The 16,330-nt window shown below is 33.5% G+C and overlaps 1 protein-coding gene and 1 long non-coding RNA gene across 2 annotated transcripts; both read left to right on the top strand.

Annotated features, from left to right (window-relative positions):
• Nucleotides 1-2,475: 2,475 nt before the first annotated feature.
• On the top strand, nt 2,476-2,852 carry LOC142237784 (uncharacterized). The gene is made up of 2 exons (XR_012722572.1): nt 2,476-2,581; nt 2,649-2,852. It is a non-coding gene; the product is annotated as an uncharacterized LOC142237784 (long non-coding RNA).
• Nucleotides 2,853-7,138: 4,286 nt separating this feature from the next.
• LOC142238309 (mitochondrial-processing peptidase subunit alpha) lies at nt 7,139-10,484 on the top strand. The gene is made up of 5 exons (XM_075309915.1): nt 7,139-7,360; nt 7,420-7,798; nt 8,980-9,396; nt 9,509-10,154; nt 10,208-10,484. Exons 1-5 carry the CDS (start codon nt 7,314-7,316, stop codon nt 10,375-10,377), a joined length of 1,659 nt encoding a protein of 552 aa, XP_075166030.1. The 5' UTR covers nt 7,139-7,313; the 3' UTR covers nt 10,378-10,484.
• Nucleotides 10,485-16,330: the final 5,846 nt, after the last annotated feature.

The following is a 16,330-nucleotide window of genomic DNA, read 5'->3' as shown; positions in this document are numbered from 1 at the left end:
ACCCAATTTAAGGAAGTAAGCATCAAGCACTCAAAAATCTCAGTTTCATGGTCGCAAAACAAAAAACATTTTATATAATATTTGTAGTGTAAAAATAAAACAATACCGTTAACATACTCCAACAAATCTTATAAGAGTAATGTGCACGACTTTGAGATGGTCTACTGCACATTACCCCATAGACAATAGATTTTACATAGATGATCCACTATTCCCTTTAAAAAAATGTGCCAGTTCCAAAAATTAATTTTCTGACATTTCGTTTTGATTTTTTCGTTAAGAGTCAGTTCCAAACATTAATTTTCCGGCATTTGCTTTTGTGTTGTTCGTAAACAGAAATGCTGATCAAAATTAAATTTTGTATTTTCGCGGTTTTGGTCACAATTCTTTGCTCAAATATGAATTTTAATATATTAATTTATTTATAAATCCACTGGTGCATCATAAACGTTCTAATTTTGTGTAAAATTGGCAAACTACAAAAAAGGAAACGAAAGAGAATGTAAGCGTGCTCTTATTTTTCCGTTTATTCTTAATCTTCCGAACTGTCAAACATAGTTTGACACCCATGGCTCATCTATGTAAAATCTATTGTCTATGCATTACCCTTGTAAGCATGGTGGACAGATTTTTTTGGGAGAGATACCAAAAATTTCGAAATCTATGTTTTTACACCTATCATATGAAATAATACTACATTCTAATACATGTATATACTATATAAATAAGATATATCTAGTGGTAGCAAAACAATTTTTTTATGTTTTCGAAATGAATAGAAAAATGAATAACATTATCTTTTGAATAGGAATAATGAAATGAATATAGTTAATTTAATAGCATAAAATGAAAATGTGAATATTTTTCTTATTTAGGGACTAATTTCATACTATAAACCTACTAAAAATAAGAAAGGAAAGATTATTTTTAAACTTAGTAGAAAGATACATATTAAATAAAATTAATTACATTAATAAATTTAATTACAAGTGAATTGACTCCGTTGACTACCAATGTCCACTCAAGTGGACATCTTACTACACACACACTAACGTAAGTACACACCCAAAAATTGTCGTTTTGTACTATTTAACACTAAAATAAACTAGTTTTGAAGAAAAAAATAATTTTCAATGGCTACTTTTACTTCGGTAGTGAAAGGGTTAATCTTCTTGTCCAATGGGTTCGAATAAGTATTGTAATAATATGTAATCCTACATTTATATACACGAATCCGCGTATGCACTGCAAGTGATCTTTGTATTAGAAAATAGAGAATAGAGGCAGCAAGTTGTGGAAGCCATCACCTTTTTATGAACCTTAATGGAAGCGTTCATACCTGCAAATGAAATCTATTTACGCATTTGTAATTAAATACCAATGCAAAAAACATCTTTTAAAGTTACCGCATTACAATAACATCGTTAACGGTGAATTGCGTATTCGATTAGTTGAAGCTTTGACTACCATATATGTTGTATCTTCAAATATCTGGAATATTAAGGAAAAGTACTCTTCTTGTTGCAAAATTTAGTAAACTCTGGAAACTGGAAAAATTACATTTGTAGAAAAAATTAAAAATCTATCCTTTTTCCCTACAGATGTAATTTTAGGAAAAAATCCCTACAAAAAAGGATTTTTCCCTACGCATGGTATCACTGATAAGAAGCTAGTTGCGCTTGGTGTTTAACAAAATATAAAATGGCTCTTGTAATAATAGTGATTGCAAAATACATTCATGTACATTTCATACTTTTTGATACCTTAGCCCCATCACAGTTGGCGATTGTTGCAGTGTCACTTACGAGTCTGTGGTAGCGATGAGGATGAAATGGAACTTTGAAATGCTGGCAGGGTTGGTGAAAAATTTTCGATATTCCAAATGGAATAAAGTGATATTTTTGTAGACATGCTGCCTTGATGAAGGATAAACAAACTGGCTGGCGATGGTACATCAGCAGAATATAGCAAAATTGCAACTTTTAACACAACACATCCTTTATTAATGTAAAACATTATGTGCAATGTGATTCTTGTAACAATAGTGATGGCAAAATACATTCATGTACATTTCATACTTTTTGATGCCTTAGCCCCATCACAGTTGGCGATTGTTGCAGTGTCACTTACGAGTCTGTGGTGGTGATGAGGATGAAATGGAACTTTGAAATGCTGGCAGGGTTAGTGAAAAATTTTCGACATTCCAAATGGAGTAAAGTCATATATTTTTGTAGACATGCTGTCTTGATGAAGGATAAACAAACTGGCTGGCGATGGTACATCAGCAGAATATAGCAAAATTGCAACTTTTAACACCCCTGCCAGCATTTCCAAGTTCCATTTCATCCTCATCGCTACCACAGACTCGTAAATGTCACCACAACCATCGCGAACTGTGATGGGGGAAGCATATCAATAAGTACAAAATGTACATGAAAGTATTTTGCCATCACTACTGTTAGAAGAGCCATTTTATTTTTTTTTGTGAAACGCCAAGCGCAACCAGCTTGTTATATTTTATTTAAATAAAAACGAAAATGAAGTTCTGAAAACATAGATATTACGCTTAAAATTGTGAAAGGTATATGGTGAACAATTTTCGACTTTCCAAATAGAATAAAGTGATCGTTTTTCAAATATTTTTCCAGGCACGCTGTCTCCATCGAAAATAAACAAACTGGCTGATAGACGCTGCAATATGTAACTTGCTACTTAAAACTCAACATCATTCTTTTATTAATGCAAAAAATTATGTTAAATGTGATGAGATAAACCGAAGAATGTTATATTTATAAGAAATTATAAATGTTTAATCAAATCAATAAACATCTACACAATCGTGTTTTACTTGACCACAATGATTCTTCTACAATTATCTTAAAATGCACTTTTTCTGATAGTTTGCAGGGGTTCTTATTGGCGTCCTTCGAAATTGATCTAAATAGGCACCTAATAACTGCACTGATGAGAAACTTTTTCGTAGTAACTTGGCGTGGTACAACTTCTCAATAGTGACGGCGCTTTTCCGACGAGTTTTTGATGTCGTATATGATTGTTTTCGACGTAGTGGGGATTCTCAGAAGCGCCCCCAAATTCAAAAAATGTTGGCAGGGACAACACATCTCTTTATGCGCAATGTGATTTTGAACGTATAAATGTTACACATGGAAGAATTTATATATTTTTATTCAAATTTTTTTCTCAGAAGTGCCGTCAAATTCAAAAAATGTTAGCAGGTCCACAATAAAATAAAATGTTGGCAATGTCATAAGAAATGCATCAGATCTGGTTTCTAACAACGCAAATATTTCAATTTAATTAATTTTGTTTTATTGAAAATGTATCTCATTGATTTAAATATACATATTTTGTGACGGCTGCTCTCATATCCATTTACATGATTTAATGAATTTCACTTTTCATTTATTTTTCGTATTTTTTGTACGATTTATTGTGACATGTTACTCGCACAATGAGATTGGTAAGTCATATTGGCAGTGACAGAAGTGCATTTTTTTACCGAATTCTGACAACACAGGGATGTCGCAGGTAGGCCGACCATGCGGTTAGCGCGTCCCCACCTTTTTTCCTGGTCAGACTGTTTTAAAGTGGATGACTGCAAAGTCATATGGGGTGGGCTAAGCCTGGTGGGACAAAGACATCTGTCCCCAGAACCGGAATTCAGAATCGAATTTAAAAGGTAACGTCGAGAGTATTTTGAATTTTACGTTTCATTTCCGGCTACATATTATTTTTTTTAATCTGTAACGGTCAGTTTTAATTCAAATTTAGAAATTATGGTACGCAAACACGTATTGTGATGCCTCAGCGGAAGAAGAACTCCCCCATCCGGCGAGCTAAGCCCCAGCCGCGAACAGCGTACCAATTCCGCAATTTCCAAAAAGAGGCATATCACAATTTTAATAACAAATAAACCGTCTTTCGTTTAGTTTTCCTTTTGTATTCACATTCCTTTAAATGTGCGAAAACAGTTATATACCAAAAATACATATAAAAGAATTTGTTTAACTGTCGAATTTCACATACTGTCCGAAAAAGTTGTGCAACTATGGATTTGGACCAGAGAATGAAACCAACCCATTTTTGTCGGCGGCGGCTCACAATAAATTTTTGCCTCCGGCGGCGGCGGCTTGACGGCTAAGCCGACAAACCATCTTACAATCAAATTTACATTTCTTTCAAATTTTCTGAACTAAATCTTTCCAAAATTATTATTGCAGCTTAAAAGTGGGTATTAAGTTCGAGTTTAGCCGCTAAAATTGCTAAATTGAAAACTAAATCAGAAAAAGAAAGGCATAAAATCATACATATTTGTTGCAAATTTTATTATGACTTGATGGGGATTAGCCCATGAAAAAATGATTTTAGATGCTAAAGGTGAGTACTATGTTCGGTTTTTTCACCAAAACACTAAATTAAAAGTACAAATATATTTATGAAGACGATTATATTTTGATCGAGTCTTGCCAAATAATGGATGGAAAAGATCCAAGGAATTGATTGCAAATAATTTTATATTTCTAAATTAGTTCATTAAAAAAAGTAACCGTGAAAACAAGCTGGTTTTCAGCATGAAAACTGAACATAGTACTCAGCTTAAACTCGAACTTAATACCCACCTTTAAGGTGAGTATTAAGTTCGAGTTAAGCCGCTAAAATCGCTAAAGTGAAAACTAAATCAGTAAGAAAAATGCATGAAATTATACATATTTTTTGCAAATTTTATTGTAACTTAAGGTGGGTATTAAGTTCGAGTTAAGCCGCTAAAATCGCTAAAGTGAAAACTAAATCAGTAAGAAAAATGCATGAAATTATACATATTTTTTGCAAATTTTATTATAACTTAAGGTGGGTATTAAGTTCGAGTTTAGCCGCTAAAAACGTAATTTTTTCACGATTACTTTTCTTTAATAATCCATTTTAAGGAATACAAACTTTGTGAACATTTGCTTTGGGCTTTTCCCTATCAAGTTATAATAAAATTTGCAACAAATACGTATAATTTCATGCATTTTTCTTATTGATTTAGTTTTCACTTTAGTGATTTTAGCGGCTAAACTCGAACTTAATACTCACCTTTAAAGGTAAGTACTATGTTCGCTTTTCGCGGTTACTTTATTAAAACAGTTCAATATAAATCAGATAAATTAACTCAATTTATGCACAGTTTCTTGTTCCCCTATATTTCGGCAAGACTACAGGAATAAGTTTGTTTTAGTTTATAATTTTGATTATTTAAGGAAAAGTAATCGCGAAAATAAAGTGGTTTTCAACTCGAAAAAGGAGCATAGTACACACCTTAATGGGGAAAAGCCCAAAGCAAATTTTCACAAAGTTTGTATTCCTTAAAATGGTTTATTAAAGAAAAGTAATCGTGAAAAAATGAAGTTTTTAGCGGCTAAACTCGAACTTAATACCCACCTTTAGCCGCTAAAAACGTCATTTTTTCACGATTACTTTTCTTTAATCATCCATTTTAAGGAATATAAACTTTGTGAACATTTGCTTTGGGCTTTTCCCCATCAAGTTATAACAAAATTTGCAACAAATATGTATAATTTCATGCATTTTTCTTACTGATTTAGTTTTCACTTTAGCGATTTTAGCGGCTAAACTCGAACTTAATACTCACCTTTAGCGGCTATAGGTGTGTATTAAGTTCGAGTTTAGATGCTAAAATCGTGATTTTTTTACCGTTACTTTTCTTTAATAATCCATAAAGGTGAGTACTATGTTCGGTTTTTTCACCAAAACACAAAATTAAAAGTACAATTATATTTATGAAGACGATTATATTTTGATCAAGTCTTGCCAAATAATGGATGGAAAAGATCCAAGGAATTGATTGCAAATAATATTATATTTCTAAATTAATTAATTAAAAAAAGTAACCATGAAAACAAACTGGTTTTCAGCTTGAAAACTGAACATAGTACTCAGCTTAAATATAAACTTTGTGAAAATTTGCTTTAGGCTATTCCCCATCAAGTTATAATAAAATTTGGAACAAATATGTATAATTTTATGCCTTTTTTATTGATTTAGTTTTCACTTTAAGCCTAGTACTAAGATCACGTTTTCACGCGAAAAACTGTTATACTCCATATAAAGGCCGGTACTCTGTTCGGTTTTCGCGTTGAAACTCCATACAAAACCAAAAAATGCGAAAAATTTGCGAAATTTTTTCCATTTGTGATACTTTGTTTTTTCGTGTTGAAAAACTGACGTTTATAGCACGTCATTGTGAATTAAGAAATAATTTATTTATTAAAATCTATTTGTGCGGGTTTATAAATCAAACACGGACCATATTTTTGTTCCGAAACTATACAAAGGATCAAAGGAATAGCAGATCAATTGCCCAAGGAAAAATAAAATGTTATTTTGTAAAAACAAGCAACAACCACCAACTTAATCCAATATCGCTCCCTGTAAAATAGCGCTCCAAGCTACCTAAAAAAACGCCGCTTTCTATGTGCGAAATAATGGTTTCCATAAAAATTTTTCGCAAGAATGAACATAGTACCGGCCTTAAAAAAGGTTAGCGCGGAATAAATGCGAAATCTTTGTTTTGAGCATTTTAAAGCGAATATTTATACAACCCTGGAATTTTCGCACGAAAAAATAGGCAGGTATATTATTTCGCATAAATAAGTTAACATTCCTGGGTTTGAGACCCTATTTACAGAGATATATGAAGATATTCGTTTTTCCCATAAACGAACTTAGTACTAGGCATTAGCGGCTAAACTCGAACTTAATACTCACCTTAAACTCGAACTTAATACCCACCTTAAGGTGGGTACTATGTTCGGTTTTCGAGTTGAAACCCACTTTATTTTCGCGATTACTTTTCCTCAAATAATCAAAACTGTAAAAGAAAACAAATTCATTCTTGTAAAATCTTGCAGAAATCTAGAGGAACAAGAATATGCGCATCAATTGAGTTAATTTGTCTGTTTTATATTGAACTGTTTTAAAAAAGTAACCACGAAAATTTAAAAGCGAAAAGCGAACATAGTAATTACCTTTTTGAGTGATATTTGCATTTCCATCTCTGGTTTGTATTCTTTTCACAATCAGCTGTTAGTACTTGGAATACCCGTAAAGTTTTGACATGCTTTTCGTATAGAACTACAAAACCGACTTCTACATCTCTGGGTTTGATTATTTCTTCTCTTAGTTTGACAGTAAAATTCAAAGTAATATTTTACATAGTCGTTTTCATCTTTGACGTCTGATAAAACATACAGAAATAAGTGGTTATTATTACAAGCCCTAAAATCTGAAGAATGCAGCTTCGTTTATCTTTACTTTCATTGAGAAATTCCTGGCATAGGCATGTAGTTGAGTATGCTGTTGTGTTGGATAACATTTTCACGTCAAATTTCTTTGCAGTGCTGTGAAAAGGCGGCTCTTTGCCACAGAAACGTCCACTAATGAAATAGGCAGCGGTACCGGGATAGGTAATATAACTGGTGCTTTACGTAAAAACGTTGACGGACTTTATACAGTAAATAAACCATCAACGGAAGTAGTTACAAAATTGCCTCCCTTAACACATCCTCTACCAAATCAAGCCACTGTGGAGTATGCCAAGCCCCTGGAGGAGAGTAGTACGACAAAAGTTACCATATTGCCAAATGGACTAAGAGTTGCCTCGGAGCCACGTTTTGGTCAATTCTGTACGGTGGGATTGGTTATAGACTCGGGACCTCGATATGAAGTAACATATCCCAGTGGCGTTTCACATTTTCTGGAAAAATTGGCTTTCAATGTAAGTTTTAAATAACTTGACTATAGTACGTACTTCTTCGAACGGAAGAACGCTAGGTCATTTACTCCATAAAAATTCAGATTCCTGGTATGTTGGAAATGATCCGATGAGTATACATTTTTAAAACAGACATTTGACTCTTTGGAATAAGTAGTTTATTTATAATGCTCAACACAAATTTTAATTAACATCTGTTTAAATATCAGATTCCTGTGAATATTATGGTTGGTTCCAGGTTCATATTAAAATGAGTTATTTTTCTCGTCTACTTTTACATTTTCGTTAATATCTCAATAAAATACTCTATTGGATTTTACACCCCGAGAAACTTGTTAGTAGACGTAGCAGAAAAATCTGCTAAAATAGCAAAAAGTCTGCAGTAACTGTTTGCTACCCATCATTGGTTGTTCATTTATATCTTGAATGCACTAAAACATGGTTTTCTTTTGCAGAAAGAAACAAAAAAGTAATCTAATGGCTACAGTAACACAAGAAAAATATATTAAGAACTTGTCTTAGCATGTGTATGTGCTAAAACATCTGAATCGTTTTTAAGGCATAAGAGTCAACATAATGTTTCTGGTCGCATTTAAGAGCTTCGAAAAATATTTTCGTTATTGAAAATTTTTTTTTAAAACCTAAAATTTTACAAATGTCTTTCTAGACAAATAATTTCAAAAACATCTTAATATACGTTTTGCTATGTATGTATATGAGTTGGTATCAATTCATAGATCCCAAAATCGACATGACTCCACTGGTTTGTCTAGAGTGAAGTTATTCGTTACATTTTGCGGAAGTGAGAAAACCTAAAGCTAGACATTTTCCAGGAACTGCCAAAAAGACTGTGGTTCATGATTTATGTTTAGAAGTCTGTGATATATCATTCATTATTTTTTATTAATAGCAAAAGTTCAATTTACCAATATTACACGGAATCTTAATCATTTGTTTATTAATATCTCATATTTATATCAAGTTTATATAATAAAAAAAAAAAATAATACCGCTTATAATTTCTGTTATGCCTATATATGTACGTAAATAGACACGAATACTCTTCGCAATACACAAATGTTTTATTGGAATATTTTCTATTAATATGTCTTTCGATGATCCTTAATCCTTTATTTTTTAAAATTTCCCACGATGAGTATAATGGATACTTTTGACTTTTACAGTCAACTATAAACTTCCCAAACAAAGATGCAATTTTAAAGGAACTCGAAAAAAATGGAGGAATTTGCGATTGTCAAAGTTCGCGTGATACATTGATATATGCTGCGAGTATTGACAGTCGTGCTATTGAATCTGTAACAAGACTTTTATCAGATGTCACATTAAGGCCGACTCTTCATGAGGATGAGGTTTTATTGGCGCGACGCGCTATTCAATTTGAACTGGAGACATTGGGTATGCGTCCTGAACAGGAACCAATATTAATGGATATGATACACGCCGCTGCATACAGGGAGAATACGCTAGGTTTGCCGAAATTGTGTCCTGCACAAAATTTAGAAGCAATAAATCGGGACGTTTTAATAAACTATCTTAAGTATCATCATTCTCCAGAGAGAATGGTTATTGCTGGTGTTGGGGTAAGAAAATATTTTTTAGCTATAAGCTTAGCATGTTTAGATTGTATTATATTTAATACAATCTGACGTTATTTTGAATATTTTGTTTGAAACGCATTAAATTACCTTTTAGGTTAACCACGATGAGTTGGTGCGGCACGTAGAAAATTACTTTGTAAAAGATTCAGCAATTTGGGATAAAGAGGAAGTAAAATTAACTGGCGCGCAATCTGTAGACTCATCTGTCGCTCAATACACGGGAGGACTGCAGAAAGAGTCATGTGAAATACCAATATACGCTGCTGCTGGTTTACCCGAACTAGCACATGTTGTTATTGGTTTAGAAGGATGTTCACACCAAGATCAGGACTTTGTAGCTCTCTGTGTTCTTAACATAATGATGGGAGGGGGTGGTTCATTTTCTGCTGGCGGACCTGGCAAGGGCATGTATTCAAGATTGTACACAAATGTTCTCAATCGATATCACTGGATGTACAGTGCCACAGCCTACAATCATGCCTACACTGATACAGGACTCTTTTGTATACATGCCAGTGCACCTCCCAACAATGTTCGAGATATGGTTGAAGTCATTACGCGGGAATTGGTAAATATGGCTTCCAGTCCCGGAAGAGAAGAACTAAGTCGATCAAAAATTCAACTCCAGTCCATGCTACTGATGAATCTGGAATCGAGACCAGTGGTGTTTGAAGATGTCGGGCGTCAAGTACTAGCTACTGGCCATCGAAAACGACCTGAACACTTTATAAATGAAATCGGTAAGGACAATTTTAGTGTATTTATTTGTTGTATTTAATATATATCTTTTCAGACAAAATAACTTCTGCTGATATTCAGAGAGTCGCAAAACGGATATTATCAACACCTGTTTCTATGGCTGCCCGCGGAGATATCAGTAATTTGCCTGATATAAAAGATGTTCAAAATGCCTTACATCACGACGGGCGCTTATCAAGTCGTAGACTCTCACTATTCAAATAACAAGGTTCAATTATGTGGCACTTTCAAAAAGTGTTATTTGTTATATATGGCTATTTCAAAAAATTCAAACTTTGATAGATAATAAATTCTGCATAGTATATATATTACATGAAGCGTTTTGTCACACGTTAGACGATTTAATTTGTATAAAGAAATTCAAGTTTGAAGGTTTTACAGAGACTAGTATACATATAAAGAACAAATTCAATAATCAGATTTACATCGAAGTTATTATTTCAAAGACTCCTATTTTAAATCATAAATAACAAGTGTATCGATTGCAGCTGTATACCTCAACACCCCCTCTCAATCAGCCAGTCCAAGATTGCTACATAACTTAGAAAAACGTCCAATATCTAATGATTTTGTAAAAACATCTGCCAATTGATCTTGTGTATTAATTGGTTCCACACTTATTAATCCATTTCTTACGTGGTCTCTCAAGAAATGATGCTTTATATCAATATGTTTGACTCGTTTGCTTTCCAAACTCTTCAAGCCTCGGAGCCATACATCCTCTGTTGCAGCTAAACTCAAAGCCACGTACTTCGCTTCTGATTATGAAATTGCAATTGTCTGCTGCTTTTTGCTACACCAAAAGAAACCGACTCACAGATTTGCGATCATTTTGATCTGATGCCCAGTCGGCGACAGCATATCCAACTAACGGCTCATCATTTTCGTTCTTAAAGAATAATTTATATCCCATCGTTCGTTTTAAGTATCTCACAATTCTTTTCAGATGTTGCCAATGAGATTCAGTGGGGTTGTTTTGAAACCGACTCAACCCACGGAAAAACATATATCGATTCTTGAGGACAGCATTATGATGATGAAATTGCAATTGTCTGCTGCTTTTTGCTACACCAAAAGAAACCCACTCACAGATTTGCAATCATTTTGATCTGATGCCCAGTCGGCGTCAGCATATCCAACTAACGGCTCATCATTTTCGTTCTTATAGAATAATTTATATTCCATCGTTCCTTTTAAGTAACTCACAATTATTTTCAGATGTTGCCAATGAGATTCAGTGGGGTTGATTTGAAACCGACTATACTATCTTTTTGAGAAATGTGCAAGGTTCCATTGTTTACTGTGATTTTATACCAAGGAAATTGTTCAGCGGCCCACAGTCTGATATTTTAAACTTCTTTGAGAGTTTATCCTTTAGCTTGTTAATGCTCTCCTAATTATTTCCAATCACTAACATATCGTCAGCAAAAAAATTTGGAAGTCCTTCTCAAGGCACAACGAACTTCCAAAAATGCCCTCCCAAAGATGTTCTTTATTTTAACTGCACAGGAAGTTCATTTGAGTCAATTTTCTTCATATTTTTTAATGGGAAATCAATTTTTTGTTGTTTCAAATAGGATGAAAAGAGAAAAACAGTAAAAATTATTTAGCCGAAAAAATGGAAATCTTTTGTAGAAAAATATCGAATTTTTGAAAATGTTTGATGAAAAGCGTTATAATGCATTAAAAATCATAAAAAAGTTAAAAATTATTTATTTGTCAAAATATCACAAAATTTCTTAATTCGCATCCAAAACACTGAATTCACCGCACATCTTAAGAAGTGATGCGAATTCAGAGTAGCGGCTGCTGAAATGGTGGACATCCGTCCTATGACAAGTCCATGTTAAATTCATCGCTTCTGCGTCAATTTGGGACCACTTCCGGATCCAAAAAGAACATTTTCATTACTTTTTTGGCGGCGCTTTTTTTGCTGGGTATTATAAATAGTCTAATTTTAGGTTCGGTTTTGGTATATAAACAATAATCTTGTTTAGATCTGGTAAATCCAAGACACAAAATGAAACTGTTGAATTTTTCATTCCAACACATCGGTGATTGTTTAAGTCCATATAACGACTTGATAAGCTTACATGGAGAACCATCCTGTTTTTCCAGACCTTGTAGACGAGCTAAATAAATAACTTCATTTAAGTCTCCATGCAGAAAAGCTGTCTTCACATCAAGTTGGTGAAAATCGTATTGTCTTCGGATTCCCACTGGTAGGACTACCCGTATTGTTGTTAATTTTGCAACTGGAGAATACGTTTCACAATAATCGACTCCATATTTTTGCTGAAATCCTTTGGCGACCAGACTAGCCTTGTATCTTGAAGGATGGCCCTGACTATCATTTTTGAAATCCACCTAGACTTCAATAACTTTGCTTCTTTTGGTATTGGTACGATATCCTACACGTGATTCTCTTGCATGGACATTAGCTCTTCTTTCACAGCATTCATCCATTTATCAGCGTCGTCTCTTGTAGACATTTCCTCATAACTTGTTGGAACGCTATTTAAATTTATATCTGCTCCAAAACCAGTAATATAATCAAAAAACTTTCGGGGAAGTCTTCCTCTGGTTACTAGTATACATATAAATAACAAATTCAATAATCAATTCAAAGCCAATTTAGATTTACATCAAAGTTATTATTTCAAAGGCTCCTATTTTAGAACCATCCTGTTTTTCCAGACCTTGTAGACGAGCTAAATAAATAACTTCATTTAAGTCTCCATGCAGAAAAGCTGTCTTCAAATCAAGTTGGTGAAAATCGTATTGTCTTCGGATTCCCACTGGTAGGACTACCCGTATTGTTGTTAATTTTGCAACTGGAGAATACGTTTCACAATAATCGACTCCATATTTTTGCTGAAATCCTTTGGCGACCAGACTAGCCTTGTATCTTGAAGGATGGCCCTGACTATCATTTTTGAAATCCACCTAGACTTCAATAACTTTGCTTCTTTTGGTATTGGTACGATATCCTACACGTGATTCTCTTGCATGGACATTAGCTCTTCTTTCACAGCATTCATCCATTTATCAGCGTCGTCTCTTGTAGACATTTCCTCATAACTTGTTGGAACGCTATTTAAATTTATATCTGCTCCAAAACCAGTAATATAATCAAAAAACTTTCGGGGAAGTCTTCCTCTGGTTACTAGTATACATATAAATAATAAATTCAATAATCAATTCAAAGCCAATTTAGATTTACATCAAAGTTATTATTTCAAAGGCTCCTATTTTAGAACCATCCTGTTTTTCCAGACCTTGTAGACGAGCTAAATAAATAACTTCATTTAAGTCTCCATGCAGAAAAGCTGTCTTCAAATCAAGTTGGTGAAAATCGTATTGTCTTCGGATTCCCACTGGTAGGACTACCCGTATTGTTGTTAATTTTGCAACTGGAGAATACGTTTCACAATAATCGACTCCATATTTTTGCTGAAATCCTTTGGCGACCAGACTAGCCTTGTATCTTGAAGGATGGCCCTGACTATCATTTTTGAAATCCACCTAGACTTCAATAACTTTGCTTCTTTTGGTATTGGTACGATATCCTACACGTGATTCTCTTGCATGGACATTAGCTCTTCTTTCACAGCATTCATCCATTTATCAGCGTCGTCTCTTGTAGACATTTCCTCATAACTTGTTGGAACGCTATTTAAATTTATATCTGCTCCAAAACCAGTAATATAATCAAAAAACTTTCGGGGAAGTCTACTTATTCGGCTACTTTGCCGTCTGGTCTTCAGTTTGTCTTCATCAAAGCCAACTAGGGGTGAAAGATTTGAATTATCCTACTCACTGTCTTCCTCTGGTTACTAGTATACATATAAATAACAAATTCAATAATCAATTCAAAGCCAATTTAGATTTACATCAAAGTTATTATTTCAAAGGCTCCTATTTTAAATCATAAATAACAAGTGTTTTTATTTCAAAAAGCAAGCAAATTGAACCAAATTTTCACAATTCTTTTGTCCCAACTTCAGAGGCAGTTCGCATGAATTGTTTTAATTGTTCTTATTTACGAAAGTAAAAAGTTAACTATTTTTCCCAATTCCTTTGCCCGCCTGCAGAAATGTAAATGTAATATCATTGTATAGAAAGAACCATAGAGTGTAGTTGCACATTTTCAGTATACATAAATGATTCGAAATTCACTTTTCTACGACGTAATGAAATTGTGAGATTAATATAAATCTGAACTGATTGAAACACATTTCGACGATTTCAACAACATACAGAAAAAAATTGCCACTATTGATAAATTAATCAATTGCAAATTTTCGGTGTAATTTTTTGCAATTTTTTAAACCTAATGGAATTATAAAAATGAACCGAGGTACATTCAAAAAATCATTTGGCACAGCTAATACACTCGGTTTTTTTATTTAATTGATTTTTAACTGCAAATTAGTAAAAGTTAATAGTAAACAACAGAATGTAATTCTTATTTATAGAAAATATAAATTAACCTTAGTTAATACGGATTTTTGAAATCTGCATAAAATTATATAATTTCGGGTTGCACATGCGATATTTTAATGTGGTCCATCTCTGTCAGCATTTCAAAGTTCGATTTTATTCCCATCGTTACCATATACTCTATAGGTTACCGGCCTTCGGGCGGTGTTTGAGAATTTTTCTCCTATGGGCAGAGTCTAAAGTGGGCTAAAGCGAACCCAAAATGGATAGCAGCTCATTAGGTTTCAGGGTCTACCAAACAAAGCATATTTAAGAGTCGACAATAGTTTTTTTTGTCTAATATCCTTATAAGATCCTAAATGTAATCGGCAAACATTTTGTTTGCTGTTACGCCTTAATTTGATAAATAATCCGATTTTTGGGTAAATACAAGACATGGTCTTTACTTTCTTGTGATTTACAGCCATATAAAAAAAATTTTAGTGTAATCGAGCTTAAAAAATAGCAGACTATGTTTGCTATTTCAACAAACAATGACCGTTTTCCCTTTTTCAGCAGACTTTCTGCTGTGTCTACTAACGAATTTCTTTGGGTGTTTTGGTGAGCGGTGGTAAAGTACAAAAATTCCCAGACCATAATCCTTTCATTTTATTAGCTGAATTTGTTATAAATATTCCTCTATTGCTTTTGTAAAATGCAGAAGTCGAATGAGTTAAGTTAAGAAATATGATTCGATACGTTTAATTCTATTTTGTTATACACATAATTTTTTTGGGAGCCACATGGTGCAATGGTTTGCATGCCAGCTTGCATACATAGGGACGTGGTTTCAAACCCAGTTTCGACCAAACACTAAAAACTTTTTCAGCGGTGGATTATCCCACCTCAGTAATGCTGGTGACATTTCTGAATGTTTCAAAGCTTCTCTAAGTGGTTTCACTCCAATGTGGAACGCCGTTCGGATTCGGCTATAAAAAGGAGGTCCCATGTCATTGAGCTTAACATAGAATCGGGCAGCACTCAGCGATAAGAGAGAAGTTCACCACTGTGGTATCACAATGGACTGGATAGTCTAAGTAAGCCTGAAATATCGCATTGACACTATACCTAACTTTCCACTCAAAAAAAGTCAACTCTCTATTTCACTAAAGCCAATTTAACTTTATTTTAGTTCATGGAATTATTATGTTTGGAGTAAGTTTCCTTTACTCTAATAAGTTTTTGCGTACGTTAGTTAAATTAACTAAAGCCGAGCAAAAAGTGTACACAAATGAAGCATAAAGATGAACTAAATTCGTGTCTTCCACAAAATAGTTCACTAAAGACATTCTTGCAATTTTTAACTCCATTTTTTTCCTTCAAACAAATTATGTCAAATAAATTTTCTTGAATTTGTCGAAAAATATTTACTTATTTTAATGACAACGGCGTGATGACAGCGTTTTTAAGCCTCTAATGCACAGGCGGGCTTCATTTAATAAAGAAGCTTTTAGTAAAACACACCTTAGGACAACAAAAATGGGCAAAATAAAAAGAAAACATATTTGAAACTATTCAAGAGGCTTTGCAGCATATGCTGAATTTTACGGTATACATTTTTCTTGCTTAGTTCCCTCTTCTGTGTCGTTAACATTGAAAATTTAATCAGATGGCAAAAAAATTGGGGCATTAGAGGATTAACACTGTTAAGTTTAAATTTTCTAAAAATATTCAA

Source organism: Haematobia irritans, chromosome 5, assembly GCF_050003625.1.
Source record: "Haematobia irritans isolate KBUSLIRL chromosome 5, ASM5000362v1, whole genome shotgun sequence".
In the NCBI taxonomy this organism is placed as follows: domain Eukaryota; kingdom Metazoa; phylum Arthropoda; class Insecta; order Diptera; family Muscidae; genus Haematobia; species Haematobia irritans.
Note: the sequence above shows the minus strand (reverse complement) of the source record. Positions and strands in the feature narration are given on the sequence as shown.